This window comes from Amblyomma maculatum, chromosome 7 (genome assembly GCF_055883805.1).
Source record: "Amblyomma maculatum isolate TAMU_Amacu chromosome 7, ASM5588380v1, whole genome shotgun sequence".
Taxonomy (NCBI): Eukaryota; Metazoa; Arthropoda; class Arachnida; order Ixodida; family Ixodidae; genus Amblyomma; species Amblyomma maculatum.
The window spans coordinates 143326868-143340742 of record NC_139350.1 but is presented as its reverse complement, the minus strand read 5'-3'; the positions used below and the strand labels follow the sequence as shown (position 1 = coordinate 143340742).

The 13875-nt window shown below is 44.6% G+C and overlaps 1 protein-coding gene across 1 annotated transcript in view; it reads left to right on the top strand.

The window, feature by feature from the left end:
- LOC146184902 (aurora kinase A-like) overlaps positions 1-13875 on the top strand; it is a 31962-nt gene that overhangs the window by 10966 nt on the left and 7121 nt on the right. The window contains exons 3-6 of the mRNA XM_084608648.1: positions 698-777; positions 4394-4532; positions 8468-8619; positions 9096-9294. Of these exons, the coding sequence (XP_084464774.1) occupies positions 698-777; positions 4394-4532; positions 8468-8619; positions 9096-9294 (570 nt within the window). The remainder of the gene's footprint in view (positions 1-697; positions 778-4393; positions 4533-8467; positions 8620-9095; positions 9295-13875) is intronic.

The following is a 13875-nucleotide window of genomic DNA, read 5'->3' as shown; positions in this document are numbered from 1 at the left end:
TCCTGTCTAGTTCTGTGTGACTTTAGCATACCGTTGTGTCTTGTGTACGCTCCGTTTCAAAGCGGTTTTTTAAATCATTGGTGTATGTGAATGCTGCAGTCGTCTTTTAGGGGCCCAATCCTTACTGGAACTGAGAAAAACTGAACGCCTGCTTCGCCAAGTGTTCTCTGTCTTTGCCGCTAATTTGCGCTAAGGTGTCTCTTGAATAAAAGGACTCGCTACAGAGTTTCGAAAACTGTACCATCCAGCGTAAATGGTCTTTATGAAGTGAGAAATGTGTTAGCTTTAAAGACCCATCGTCCGTCAGTCAATACTTTACAGACAGCCAAAAGAAACCGTGTTGTTGAAGATCGGAGGCGGACCTTTGAGAGAAAACATTCGCTCTCTCGATGCTCTTGATGCTGCCTCGTTAGCCGACTTTTGCCCCTTGAGGCTGTCTGAAAGAGTACGGGAGCTCACCCCCATAGGTACCAGCAGTCAGCGTAGAGACGCACTACTGGTTAACGCGCCTCATTCGAAAAGTGGAGGCATCAATCCGCCCACCTACGGGTTAACCGAAAACTGCTTGCTCCTTTTTGTATAGCTCCGTGTTAAGGCGGCACAACGAAGTTCTGCGCAGGGTTCCTGTTTCCGCGTAACTTTTCAACGCCTACTAACTTTGCCTGAATTGTTCATCATCACAACTTTGCGCGTGCAGGTACTGGACAAGGAAGCTGTGCAGAGGGCCAACATGGAGGCACAGCTTGTTAGGGAAATTCAGATTCACGGTCAACTGAGGTGAGCTTGCTCGCACTTCGCTGTCGTGAATGCGCTGTTAGTCTAGCTTCTAACACGTTGCGTAGTGGCTTATGCTGTTGCGCAGAGCTTATCCCTGCTTTCTGGGCTTTCCGCATTGGTGGAACTGCCAGCACGAATCAATTGCTTGACTCCCCAATCGTGCCCTGAGGGAAACGGTGAAGGAAGGAATGAAAGTAAGAATGGTGGCAGTCCTAGAGAAGGGCAGCGTATAGAGTCCGTCCCTTGGGTTTTAACGTCCTCTGAAATCATACTATAAACAGTTACGTTTTGCTTCCAATGAAACATATAATTCGAACTAGCGTTTAGTACGGTTGCAGAGCAGGAGGCGATGAGAAAGTTGATACAAATCCGGCTTTCCGGGACATGTAATTTTGCGTCAACACACTAATGTAATGTGATCGGTAATATGATCTAAGCATGCTTCTCGTTCAAATTAAACTATGTGTGCACCAATTCGTGCTTTTTGTTAAATTTCTTTTAGTCTCGTTTCTTCTATTTTTGTTTTCACCCTTGAAATAGGAGACATCACGCGCCTTCTTTCCTGAGATGTCGGCTGAGGGGTCCAACACTGATAAATTTATATATTGCTGCATACCATTCAATTATGTATTTGTCGCAGCTGCTAGCTTGCTGCATTATCTGTGTAATTGTAGCGCACAATTGATTGTCGCGAGACGCAGCTTCATCAGCTACTTTGACGCGAAAGAAGCGCCGAAATGTGTCCCAATGATTTCGGCCGCTACGTATGTTTCTGTAAGGGTCTAGGTTTTGTGGCTTCATCTAGAGGTTTCTGCGCCGCCTTGAAATTGAGTGCTGATGGGTGCGACACGTTTTCTTTGTTCGACGGCAACCAAGCATGTTGGCTGTTATCGCCGCCGCCGAATCTCTTAGTTTTTTGCGACCGCAAGTCAGCCAAATAAATATTTTAATCAGTAAATTCCAAGCCTCTTCTTTTGTCTCTAATGGCCTTGTCCCCAATACGTGACAATATGCCTATTCCATGGGCGTGATTTCAGCTTCCAATGCATTGAAAAAATTGCGCCGGGGAGTTGAACACTTTATAAAAAACCAATGCACAGTTTTTTGGAAATATTGTGTTGGAAGCGGTCAAATATTCTAAGACATATTTATGAATTTGTTGTTACAGTTTATATACACCTGATATACGCAGGGAAACATTGCTCCTAAATTTGTCGTGAGCTGGCATTGTGTGGTTAAGACTGTGATAGAAACCTACGGGGTCTCTTTTCGAAAAACTTATAATGTGTAACACACATGCTTACTCCGGATATATTCATTTTTATGGTGTCATTACGCGATAGGTGAAACAATAGCCTTCGTAAGCGCTTTCCCAAAACTTGTTCAGGGTTTTTGGGTACCATTCGTAACGTTGTTCTACAGCGTAGGCTGTTCTTTCCACTGCTTCTTTTTGTGCACCGTCCAGGCGCCCAGTCAGTATTAGACGCTGCTACAGGGTCTTCGCGTTTCCTACACCTAACTAAAATTTGAGGGAAGCACACTCCCTAGCCTGAGTGTCCCTCGGTAATTTCGGCGAGTAGACAGAGCTTCCAGAACAGAAGGTCGATCATCGCGTTCTGTTTTATGCTTTGACTGGGGCTTCGCAACGTCCGATTGGGGTTGTCGCTAGGACATGTTCAAGGCTTTGGTGCTAGGTTGTCCCGATGTTTCAAAAATGACCAAGCAAGCAGCACGTGAGCCGATGGTATTTAGACGGCTGATACAGGTTCTTCAAGACAGTGCCGGCAATATATCGAATATAAAGCTGGAAGGTGACAGAGCAGTGTGTCTTTATATTAACAAGGCTCGTTCAGTTTTTCACCACCATGTGGTGGTGCATGAAATGCGTTGGGACCGATGCTCCTCGCGTGCATATGATGACACCTCGACTTTTCGGAGCAACCTGTACGATGTTCTCGTTACCGTACGTGCATGATCGTGATCAGCAGCTTGCACCACAGTCTACATCTGACATGAATAACTTCACGCAGTTTTATTTGGCTCCTACATGGCCCATATCTGCTGGACGCGCTCGTTCGAAGGAGACGCAGAAGGACGCGTACAGGGGATGCAGCGAGAGCATCTTCCTTTTATTGAGAGCAATGCGGGGAGGGATGGGGGGATGGGGACTGTTTCGGTTCCTGTCCGCGTTTCCGGTCTTCAGTACAGTCCGCTTCTGTGAGCGCTTAACCGGAGAGCTCCAGTGTAGAGACGTCACAGCAATGTCACCAAATTTAATTTTCTCTAGTATACGTTGAATATGGCAGAGTTTCTGGAGTTCATTTTGCCAGTTTCTAAGCAATGCAGCCACATTTCTTCACATAAAAAGAGTTGTTTGGTTTCATATATCCCTCCAATGTCTCAACACTCCTTGAATTCATGCTGTACAGAGTGTAATTTACCATGCAGTCCAAAATAATCATTGAACGTTTGTTTGTATATAATCGCACCAGAAATCACGGTGATGTAAATGGCGCACACGTTCCGATTTGTCACGTCGTATATTTCCAGAAGTAGAGTACCTTCGTGTGCAGAAAATATCTGAATTTGGATAAAATCTTGGCAAGACATTATTTTAAATTCTACGAGCTAAAAAGAGTCCCATGTGCGAAGCTTAAGTGTAAAGAATGCGAGGCATTTTGTTTCGTCTCAGGACTTGTAATGGCCAAGTAATTGACAAATTATGCCGCTCCGCGCGTTTAGTCTATTTAGCAGCCCGCAGTAACAGGTAAAAGGCCGTGAATGACGTATTCACTGCAGCGGTGCGTCTGCGTCTGGAAAGCGACCGCTCTAATGAGGAAAACTAATGCTTCAAAAGTCTACAGAGCTTTCCTTGCCTCGAAAAAAAAAAATGCGCCTAGGAAAGCGTAAGCGAAAGATACGGTGATCTTACCTCCCAACTTTTTCGACACGATTACGAGCTTCTCCGCAATGGTCAGGCGCTATGCGAAGCCTGAATATTATTTCAGCTGTAATGGGCTTGAACACTACTTCCAATATAGATTCTACTGCAAACATATGCTTGGTTTACCTAGAAGTGCCATGTCTTCAGTTGTTGGAATCGTTCCAAACTTTCCGAAAAACCAGAGAAGTGATTGCTATGCGTGTCAGTGCTGTTGCGTATGCTTACATTTGCTTGGTCCTTCTTCCATATAAAAATGAGGGAGCATTAGCTAGATAACCAGGTCTTCTGACTGCGTGATCGTTTTTCCTCTCGCGAGAAAGCGCACGTAAAACACTCTTCAAGCCCCTCGTGAGCTTTCCAAAGTAAAAATGCTTGCTAAGAACCCATTTCTGTTTTCTCGTTTTCTGTGTCGGATTGGATCTAAGTGCCTTGTGTATTCCATTTTCTGGCTACTATTTAAATTCGTGGCACTCCAACATTATTCTAGTTTACTCAAAAGTTTGGTAATACTATAAATAAAAATGTTGAAATATATACTGAAGTGCCTAAACATTTTCGCACCACACTTTATGCACCTTTCAATTTATACGTGCGCATACTATACAATGCTATGTTGTACACTAACAATGGTGACAGAATTGCTCAGCGGCTACTTTGTCCCACTTCTCGCAGACACCCGAACATCATTTGCTTATACAATTGGTTCCACGACGAAGACAGGGTCTTCCTCATCTTAGAGTACGCACCGAACGGCTCGCTTTTTGACAAGCTTATGAAGGAAGGATGTCTGTCTGAAAACGCAGTCGCAACGGTGAGTTCTCTGCTTCCTTCTGCTTACCCACATTTCATCGTGCTGGATGCTTTGATTCCTACAATCACCCATGCGACGTTTTCCAGACGCCCCTTTTAATGCCGGGCGAAAAGTGCTCTGCCCATGAGCACAAGTCTCGGGGTTATCTTTCTATTCGGTCAATAAAGTCGTAATGATTCTATTGCTGAAAGTTGTAATAAAGGCAATGTTGAAACAGGGGTACTGAACGCGCAAGGGCACGCAAGTGCACACCCACACACACGCACACACACAGACACACACACACACACACACACAAACACGCATGCACCTCACTCTCCCTGTCTCCTTGTGTAGTGTTTTACTCATTTTCACGGCGGGAGCTGCTTGGAACTTGTTTTGTAGAGATGAATTCGAATGCGAGGTGTTGAGTCCCTTCTTGACGCTCATAGAATATGGTTTCAACCGAAAATATAGTTTAAATGCAATGGGAAACCAAGCTAAGCTCTTGCCATGAGGTGGCGTATATCGTATTAAGTGGCCAGTAACTAACTGTCCTGTATAACAAGCGAATCTTCGAAAATATGAATCAAACGTGCGGAATAGCTTGGCAACGCTGTGAGAAGCTTGGGTACAGGTGACTATTTGGGACACTTTCGCGTGCCTTATGAGCGGCGGGAATAAAGAGGGTATTTTTTTACCATTCACAGATACTTACTACCTATGGGTTACGTCGGTGCTGTAGTATAGGTGGATTGTACAGCAATGCTGACTTTGAGCACCTTATACGGTTCGCGTAATTTACGGAGCAAGGTTATGTTGCGAAAGGTATGGTCATGAGAACCTAACTCATGTCAAAATTGTTCTGGATTTAACAATTTGGTTGAAAATAACGAAGCACGAATAAATTTGAAGGCTTGTAGAGTTGGCTCTTCTGAATCAGCGATTGCAGAACAGCGTCCCTCGCATTTAATAAATATGTAATGCACATTCCGCTGGGGTACATCACAAATAAGGGATCTTCGCTTTGGCAACGGTAAGACGTGCTGCGACGTTATTTTATAACAGTACAAAACCAACTCAAGCAATTATGAAATGCGCACTTTTGAGGATCGGTATTTCAGTCACATCACCGATCAAGTACAATTAGGAGCTGAATTTACCTCCGATTGTGCGGTCCTCAATTCGGCATCTTGTTTGTTCCCCATGAAATCTATAACGTAATTTTTATTGCGTAGCGTGACTCAACCGTATTAAATTTGACTATTATATGAATATATCGGCGTGGTTGTGCAATCCACCACTTAAATCGCCACTGAAGTATCTCTCCCGATTTTTGAAAGAATTATCTGTGAACTTGAAAAAGAATCATCTAAAAAGCAATAATTGCTTTGGAACGAATCGTTCAGTAGAGGAACTCAATTCTTGAGCCCATTTTAGCAGGATGAAAAGAGCATACAGAAATCTGAGGATATATCAGCCAAAACAGTTAGGTTTGGGAGCATGAGTGGAAGTGGAAGCTAGCAGGAAATGAAACCTTGAGGATTTCCAGACGCCACATGCTTGCTGCAAGTACACTACCTCAAGTTCTTGCGGAGTCCTCTATATGCGGGCACAGCTGCAGGACATTCTAAAACCCGCCCCAAAGGTGACATACCGCGTTTCCATCCCAGCCCCACTCAATGCACATAGGTCTCAAGACAGCTTGGATCTCGTGGCACGTGTGGAACGCTCTCAAGAGTATCTGGTTCTAAGCACACGTTCCCGATCACCTAGAAGTGCACACATTGGGGATATCCCTTTGTGGAGTAGGCGTACGTGAAAGTTGACGGCTGTGGCATCAAACTATATTGGGAGCGGCCCTGACAGAAAAAGAAAGTGTTGGCTAGAGACATTTCTCAAATAACTCATTATATCCCCGTTTACTGCAAAAGCTATACTGCATGTCCTTGAGTAGTTACTGTCGGTGATAAGGAATCATTTAGCTGCACGCGCTTGCTAGTAAATTTGCCGAAATCCTAGTAAGCATATTCTTTGGCCGTACTTTCTGCATATAATTTCGGGCGCACCACCATATCGCTAGCAAACGAGAGCACTCACTCACCTATTTGTATTTGCAGGAGCGCCGGAGCGCGTTGTGTTCGCAATAAATGCTGTGAGGGTTGTACGCAGTTCTGCAAGATAAGCCCAGCCTTTTTGATCTCGACTACAATTCAGTGAAATGACAAGTTTTTAGTTATTCCTCACTCGTTGATAAGTAATTTTTCAATAAATAAGAATACCAGAAATTTTTTCTTTCGTTTGGAGAATTCCTGAAGATGCACTGGAAATACCTGATGGGCCCACATATGTGTACATTATTAGCCAACATTCGTTCGACGTCTAAATTATGCTCCTCTTGAGCCATACTTGTCAAAATTTGTAATGATGCAACAATCAAATTGGCATATTTTTTGATATCAGAGAGCTAGATGTTGCAGAACAAACAAAACAATTTAGATACACACATAAGCCGCACACGCGCTACTTTACAAAGAGAAACTTTCATCCTAAAAAAAACGAATTTATGCTTTCTTGCCTTGTGTCTCGTTTAAGATGCTTCCACTGGACTAGTTTCGAAAGCATCACGGTCATAACCGCCATAATTCGCCCAACATAGCGTTTCAGCAGCAACCATAAACGATAAGAAAGGAGGAATGCTGGGCTTCTACAGAGACACTACGAATAAACTTCAAACTTCAAAGTGGTTTTGCATGCTTGAGACCTGCCATCATTGTGGTGCACATGACTAGCACTGGTTCGCAGCACTGTCTTCTTGGGAACCCTAATGGCTGTGTCAGCTAGAAGGGGCTAACACTGGATGATGTGTGAGCGGGGATTTTATGATATAGGATCCCTGGACGTTGTGGACCCCTTTAATGATGTCATATAGTTATTGGTTTACTTCTCTAGCGTCGAGGGCGACAGAAGTTTCGGGAGCGTTGTATTTTTTAACTTTCAGCAGACCAATAGGCTTAAAATCATGTTTCCTTTTAGGTTTTAACCAATCTTGCCTTGCTGTGTTCGAAGTTGCTAAAGTTGTTCGGTTTCTTCTCACATTAAACAATACTCTAATACATGAGTACTGGAGGTGATAACATTTTAACGTAGAGCAAGTAACAGTAACTCTAGGTGTTTACTGTACGCGCGTGGTTTAAATAATGAATCCATAAGGCATGCCAAGAAGTCAGTTATCGGTAACTGGAAAGGCGAACTGAATAGGGGGATTCGCTGGTCAACGCATGGTGTTGATTGAACTGAAGCCGTCAGTTTGAATGACTAGAACTGGGCGGGAAGTCTTACGAGGTGCACTCATGAGAAACGGGGCTTGTATCGGTATCTTCAATATCATGCCCAGAAAGATGAATCATGTAGAAACAAAACGTTTGCGACATTTAAAAAAAAATCAAATAGAGGGACACGTATTTCAAATATGTTGCAATGTGATAGAAAAAAAAAGCAGCTGATGACATCCGCATTTATGCCATTTTTGCGTCTAGAGAGAGTCTGCAGATGGCATGTTCCTTGCAAGCTCACGACGAAACCCAAGAGCCGAGAAAATAATTTATTCGTGCGTTGTACCTGAAATGCTTCGGTGCTTCTGGAGAATAAAATTAGACAGTGAAAATGGCATTAGATACCCCATGTTTTCCAGTGTGGCATATAGTTGCCTCAGGTCTCAATCGATTGGGCCTTTTGGGCGGTTAGTTCCCGGTACAATGACAGTAATGCAGTGAACACGCGTGACAGATCTTTGGTCGTCCAGTTGGGAACTGGGTTCTAATATTTCGATGAAAGGGCAATCCAGCCTCTTTTAAATTTTGGTGTGCATTCTTTTTTTGCATTCTTGGACGATACGCTGCGTACCTCGCTCTTACAGCTGCTCATAAGCACTCCTCTCGATGCCTCTCATGCAGTATGTGTTCCAGTTGTGTTCAGCGTTGAACTACCTGCACTCAAGGAACGTTATTCACCGGGACATCAAACCAGAGAACCTTCTGTTAGGCCTCCACGGTGAAATCAAGGTGGCGGATTTCGGGTTGTCGGTGCAAGCTGTGGCCTTTCAGAGGTGGGCACACCGACCAGCTTTCATTAAGTATCGGTCGTCGTTTGTAGTACCTATATGGAGACTACTAGCGCTGTTTACAGTTATGTCTCCATGGTAGGCAATCAGAGCAACGGGTTTGTCTTAACAAAGCGCAAACTAATTTGTTAGGTCCAGAGGGGATTGAAATTTCGAGGTAATGTTTGGCAGGTATAGACAACATTTTATTCTTACTCGGCCAGCTTGCATTTACCGCTCCTTGTAGGGGCGGCTTCGTTCTTCGATTGGCCGGTGTGCCATCTTTTCAAGCAACGTTTATTTTCCCCTAACAACTAATGATGTGCGAGGCGGGGCTGAAACTGACTTCGAGCGATTAGCCGGGACAGCCGCAGATACTGGGGAACTAGTCTAAGCTAGTTATGAGTTTCAGCACCTCTCTAGAATTGCAAAGAGATGAGCGTGCCTTATTTCACGGTGCATAAAGGCGCATGTGCATAAAGCGCGCCTGAGATGATAACCAAACTACCATACGACAAGAAAGTGGACATCTGGAGCCTAGGAGTACTCATTTACGAGCTGCTCGTGGGAAAAGCTCCATTCCAGGCACCTACCGCTACTCGCACCCAGGAGCGCATCCGAGATGCCACGGTCATGTTCCCGATGCTCATGAGCAACGCCGTGTGCGACCTCGTCGGAAGAGTGAGTAGCCTCCATTGTCTTAAGTAGCTTGAGCTTGAGGCTGGTGGCAATAATTGGCCTTCATGCAAGTCAACAAATCAAACGAGGAGTTCATTATTTTGTCCACACGGCTGGTTAACCAGGCGATTCAAATTATCCATAATGTGTTTTTCAACAACCAAAACATATATTTTTTGTAGTGACTGCTGTTCGTGGCGCGTGTAGGAGACATATATTTCACCTGATAGCTTGTAACGAAAAGAAGAATAATAAACCAATAATTTCAATGTTGGGACATGCAAATATAATACTAAGGTGAAGGCCGTCCAAATTGCGAAATCGTATACAAGGAGAAGTTTTAAAATTTAGCAGTGGAAGTTATAGTGCGTGGTATCAAACGTGAAGAAAACACTAACGAAAACCAAAGTTGGCATTCAACGTTGCACATTGAATAAATGAATTGGCTTTGAGTAAATGCCGACACAGCTTGCTTCTTTTCTCATGTGGAAGATGTCAAACGTGATTCCTGTGACGGTATCACGCCACACAGATGCCATTTTTACACTGCGCGATGCAGCAGAACGACCATCGGCGAGTTGTAAAAAGCCTACCTTTTGGGCTAAAAACGTACGAACAACGATGCCGTTTAGGAATTTTTATAAACTTGGCCTAACTTCACTGTAAAAAACCTTCGCTTTCAAAATATTTATTGCTGGATGAGGTGAAATACGAAACAGTTGATCATAAATTTATGCAATCAGTTTATTACGCACTACGCGCAAATAATATACTCTCTACTGCAAAGCGCACCAGCAGACAAACCGCTCACATACCTTTCATGGCTTTTCAAAGAAGGATCTGAATTAATAATCTCAAGCACAGCATATCCTGTAGCCGCCGCTTTGTGCTCTTACTCCTGATAAGGACAGAACAATGAGAGATGGCTCGACCATGGTCTCCTGAACCAATGTTACTAGACTAGCTGCATATAAACTCTCCGCCCGTGCTTTTAGTGTTGATGTTTTCCTTCCCTCGCAAGCCTCCCGATGCTGGGGCCGCTACATCTTGCTCCGCAGTAGACGGTCCGTCGCAGCCTACAGCTCGCGTAGACGTGTAGCTTGTGTGTGTTTCAGGCTCGCTGCTATTTTTCCTTGGCAAACTTGCGATACCAGGAAAAAGTGGTACTCGCCTAAAACGTCTTGGCCAGTCTCATCGCTGCGTTTACTTGTAGACTGTTTACACCACTGTATCAGAAACCTAGCAAGAAAATGGATGCATCGTGAATAATAATTACTGGCGTATGTACCGAGCTCCTGACAAAAAAACGCAATAGCCACCCATACGCGCATGTCTGTACGCGACCACCCACATATGCGCGCATGGAAACACATAACGTCCACACGCATACGAACGCACACTCATGTAAGCTCCCAAGAACACACGCACATATCATATGCAGACACGGACGCCCACACAAGCTTACCCATACGTGCATGCCCATACGTGTCCGTGTGCGAGTACATTCAGTCGCACTCACGTACACTAACAACTGCCATGTACACGCAAGCACTCACCCGCAAATACTCCCCACACAAACGCACAAATAGCCATTTTCACGTACGCAGACACTCTCGTATACCCACATGCAGGTATAGGCCCCACACGCTGAAACAGACGCACATAAATATGTGCGCCCACATATACCATAGGCGCGTATGGACACACACGCTAGCCCACCTTCACACACACATGCACACACTCACACTTACGTGCACGCGATCGAACTCATATACGCACACAAGCGCACAAATACGCACTCACTCCCCAACACGCACGCAGGAATTTACGCAGATACCCACCCACGCAAGAACACATGCGCACAAACACGCACACGTGCACATACGCGCACAAGTGCGGCCAGATACGCGCACACTGACCACACGCATACGCAAACACGTGCTGACCCTCAGACACACATAGCACACAGGAATGCAAAAAACACGCATGCATGCACGCCCACAGAAACACAAACACACATACATACGCACAGACGCATGCCCACATACGCTCCAACATACGCGCATGCACGCGTAAGCACGCACGTGCGCACGTAGAACAAAGAAAATATGAGAAAGCTGCGCTGCACAGCGCCACCGGCTAGTGAGAGAGGGAAGCAAGTTGCTTCTACAGCTCCATGATGGCGCAGGTACGTGGAGCTCACGCAGAGCCGCCGAGTTTCAGAACTAGAGCTTGTATACTAACTTTTATTTCTAAAGCAACAGCAGAACGTCATGAGGCAACAGAATATGAAGGGATGTCCACACAGTGCTCACTAAAAACGAAAATATTATTCAGGAAGCAATTTCTTAAAAAGGCGCTGTGTGAGCAAGCTCATTTTTGATGCCATAAGGTGAACTACGTATGCAAATATTCATGTCTTTACAGCAATATAGCTATACAATGGGTACTTACACAACTCTGATCTAACTGCATTACCTGAGAGGCCTCGAAAATTTCTTTAGCCAGCTGACCTTTGGGTTTATGCACAATTCGCCTGTTTTTATCCAGTCACTGGCAAGAAGAATCACGGCAGTCAACAGCAATGTGGCGCGCGGTGTTCCTCGCATTATGTTTCTGCTCCCTCAGTCTAACATTCAAACAACGATCAGTTTTGCTAACATAGCATCCTCCGCAACCGAAGACGATCGAATATGCTAGGTTTTTTACGAACTTCGCATATTTTACCTCATGCTCTTTCGTACAGACGGGACCAGCTTCACTTGACTTTTCGAGACCATTTACACGAGCACAGATACTTCTCAATTTCACAGGAGCTGAAAACCCGCTGCAGCTCTCCTTACAATTTTTTTCAAATTATAGGAGACGACATGTACGTAACGTATCACAGACATATTTTTTCCTCCGCTCCTTTGGTTGACTGCTGTGCCAGATTTTAACTTCTTCAACATGCCCTCCGCTACTGCTACTAAAATACGAGGATATCCTTCAGTAATGAGCCTCTCAAATGGACAATGAAAGCTGTTGACAGTCCAAGGGGGTGCATTATTTCTTCATGGCGTTACTGAGTCAACACCCGACAATGCCCCTTTTTGCGAGCTTTGAGTGAGAGGAACTGTTCGGAAGCTACGGCATTTTATTTTTCTCTTCATAGGACCAGCACATACGTGTATCAGTGAAGTACAAAGTCAAGTCAAGAAATTTTCTAGTCATTCACAGGCGCTTAATGTGTCACTTCAAGAGGCGCAAAAACTTGAAAAATAGACCGAAATGATAGCAATAAATTCTTCACCAAAATTTACCGAATCAGATTTAATCAAAACCAGATAGTCATCTACAAATCAGAAAATCGTACGGCATTTGAACTTATGAGATGATTTTAAGTGTCCGGTAGTGCATAGCTCAATAAAACTCTCTGAGCATTGGAGCAGTGCACGCACCTATGCGCCTCGCTTCTGAATAAAAGCACAGATATACCATTCAGAGTATGTAGATACAAGGTATGTTTCTATAAGGGCCAAAATGTTTTGTACAGAGATGCAAGACGCATTTTGGAAAGTAACTGCTCCGTACCTGTCAATTACTTTACCAGTGCAATTATCACTTTGTCATGTGGGATACAATATTACAAGTGTTTGACGGGAATAGCGAAAGAGCTCAATCATTTGTCCTGGTTATTAGGAACTTTAGTAACTTGCACATCCTTATGCCATGGCTGACAGAAGGCAAAAAGAAAGCCGAATGACAACGAGAAGTGATATTGTTACGCCGCGTAGCGGCGCATGAGAAGCAGAAGAAAGAGAACAAGAAGAAGCAGGGGAAGCGACCCGCGCACAGACTGCATGATCTGGGTTTTGTGAGCCATGTGCGTTCGTCCTTCATACGATGTTCATCTGTATTAAAACCATTTCATCCGTTACAATATTTGCAAGTACCCACCGAAGCTGCATGTGCAGTGTTCCAATCCGCTGAGTGTTTGAAAAACTGTGGCATGGAGTCAGCTGCTTCATCAGCAGCTCAACTGAGTTCATGTGGCAGCAGCAGCTTCCACTACTTCCAAAGAAACCTTCGAAAAAAACCAAGATGGATGCTTAACAAAGTTTATAACCAGAAAGGTATTCCTAATCCGGAGGATGTTCAGTGCGTCCTACGCCTCGGCCCAAAGTATGCGGTTCAGCGAAGGATGAAGCCCACTCCCATCCCCCTCCCCTTCCCTTCCTCCCTAGCTACTAGAAATGACACGGCACGTTTCCCGACCAGCTGAAGAGCCTAGGCCATTAGGTGTTTCTGTTTCTCGGACGGAGCGGACATGGTGCTGCGCCCGAGACCTCGAACAAAAAGCCTCCCAATTAACAAGAATGTCACCCACTTGCGGACGAATTCTTTGTTTTTATTAGCCGCGGGCAAAGAATGGAGTTTTTGGGGTATTTCCCAAAGATTGCTTAAGCAAAAAGCGGGCGATGCGGTTTTCTCGGTTTTTAATGAAAACGGAACAGCCCATCTTTCGAAAGCGAAAAAGAAAGCTAAATAATTGTGCGAAAAGTTCGATACAGAAGCCCTGTTTTTATTCATAGATAAGAGTGT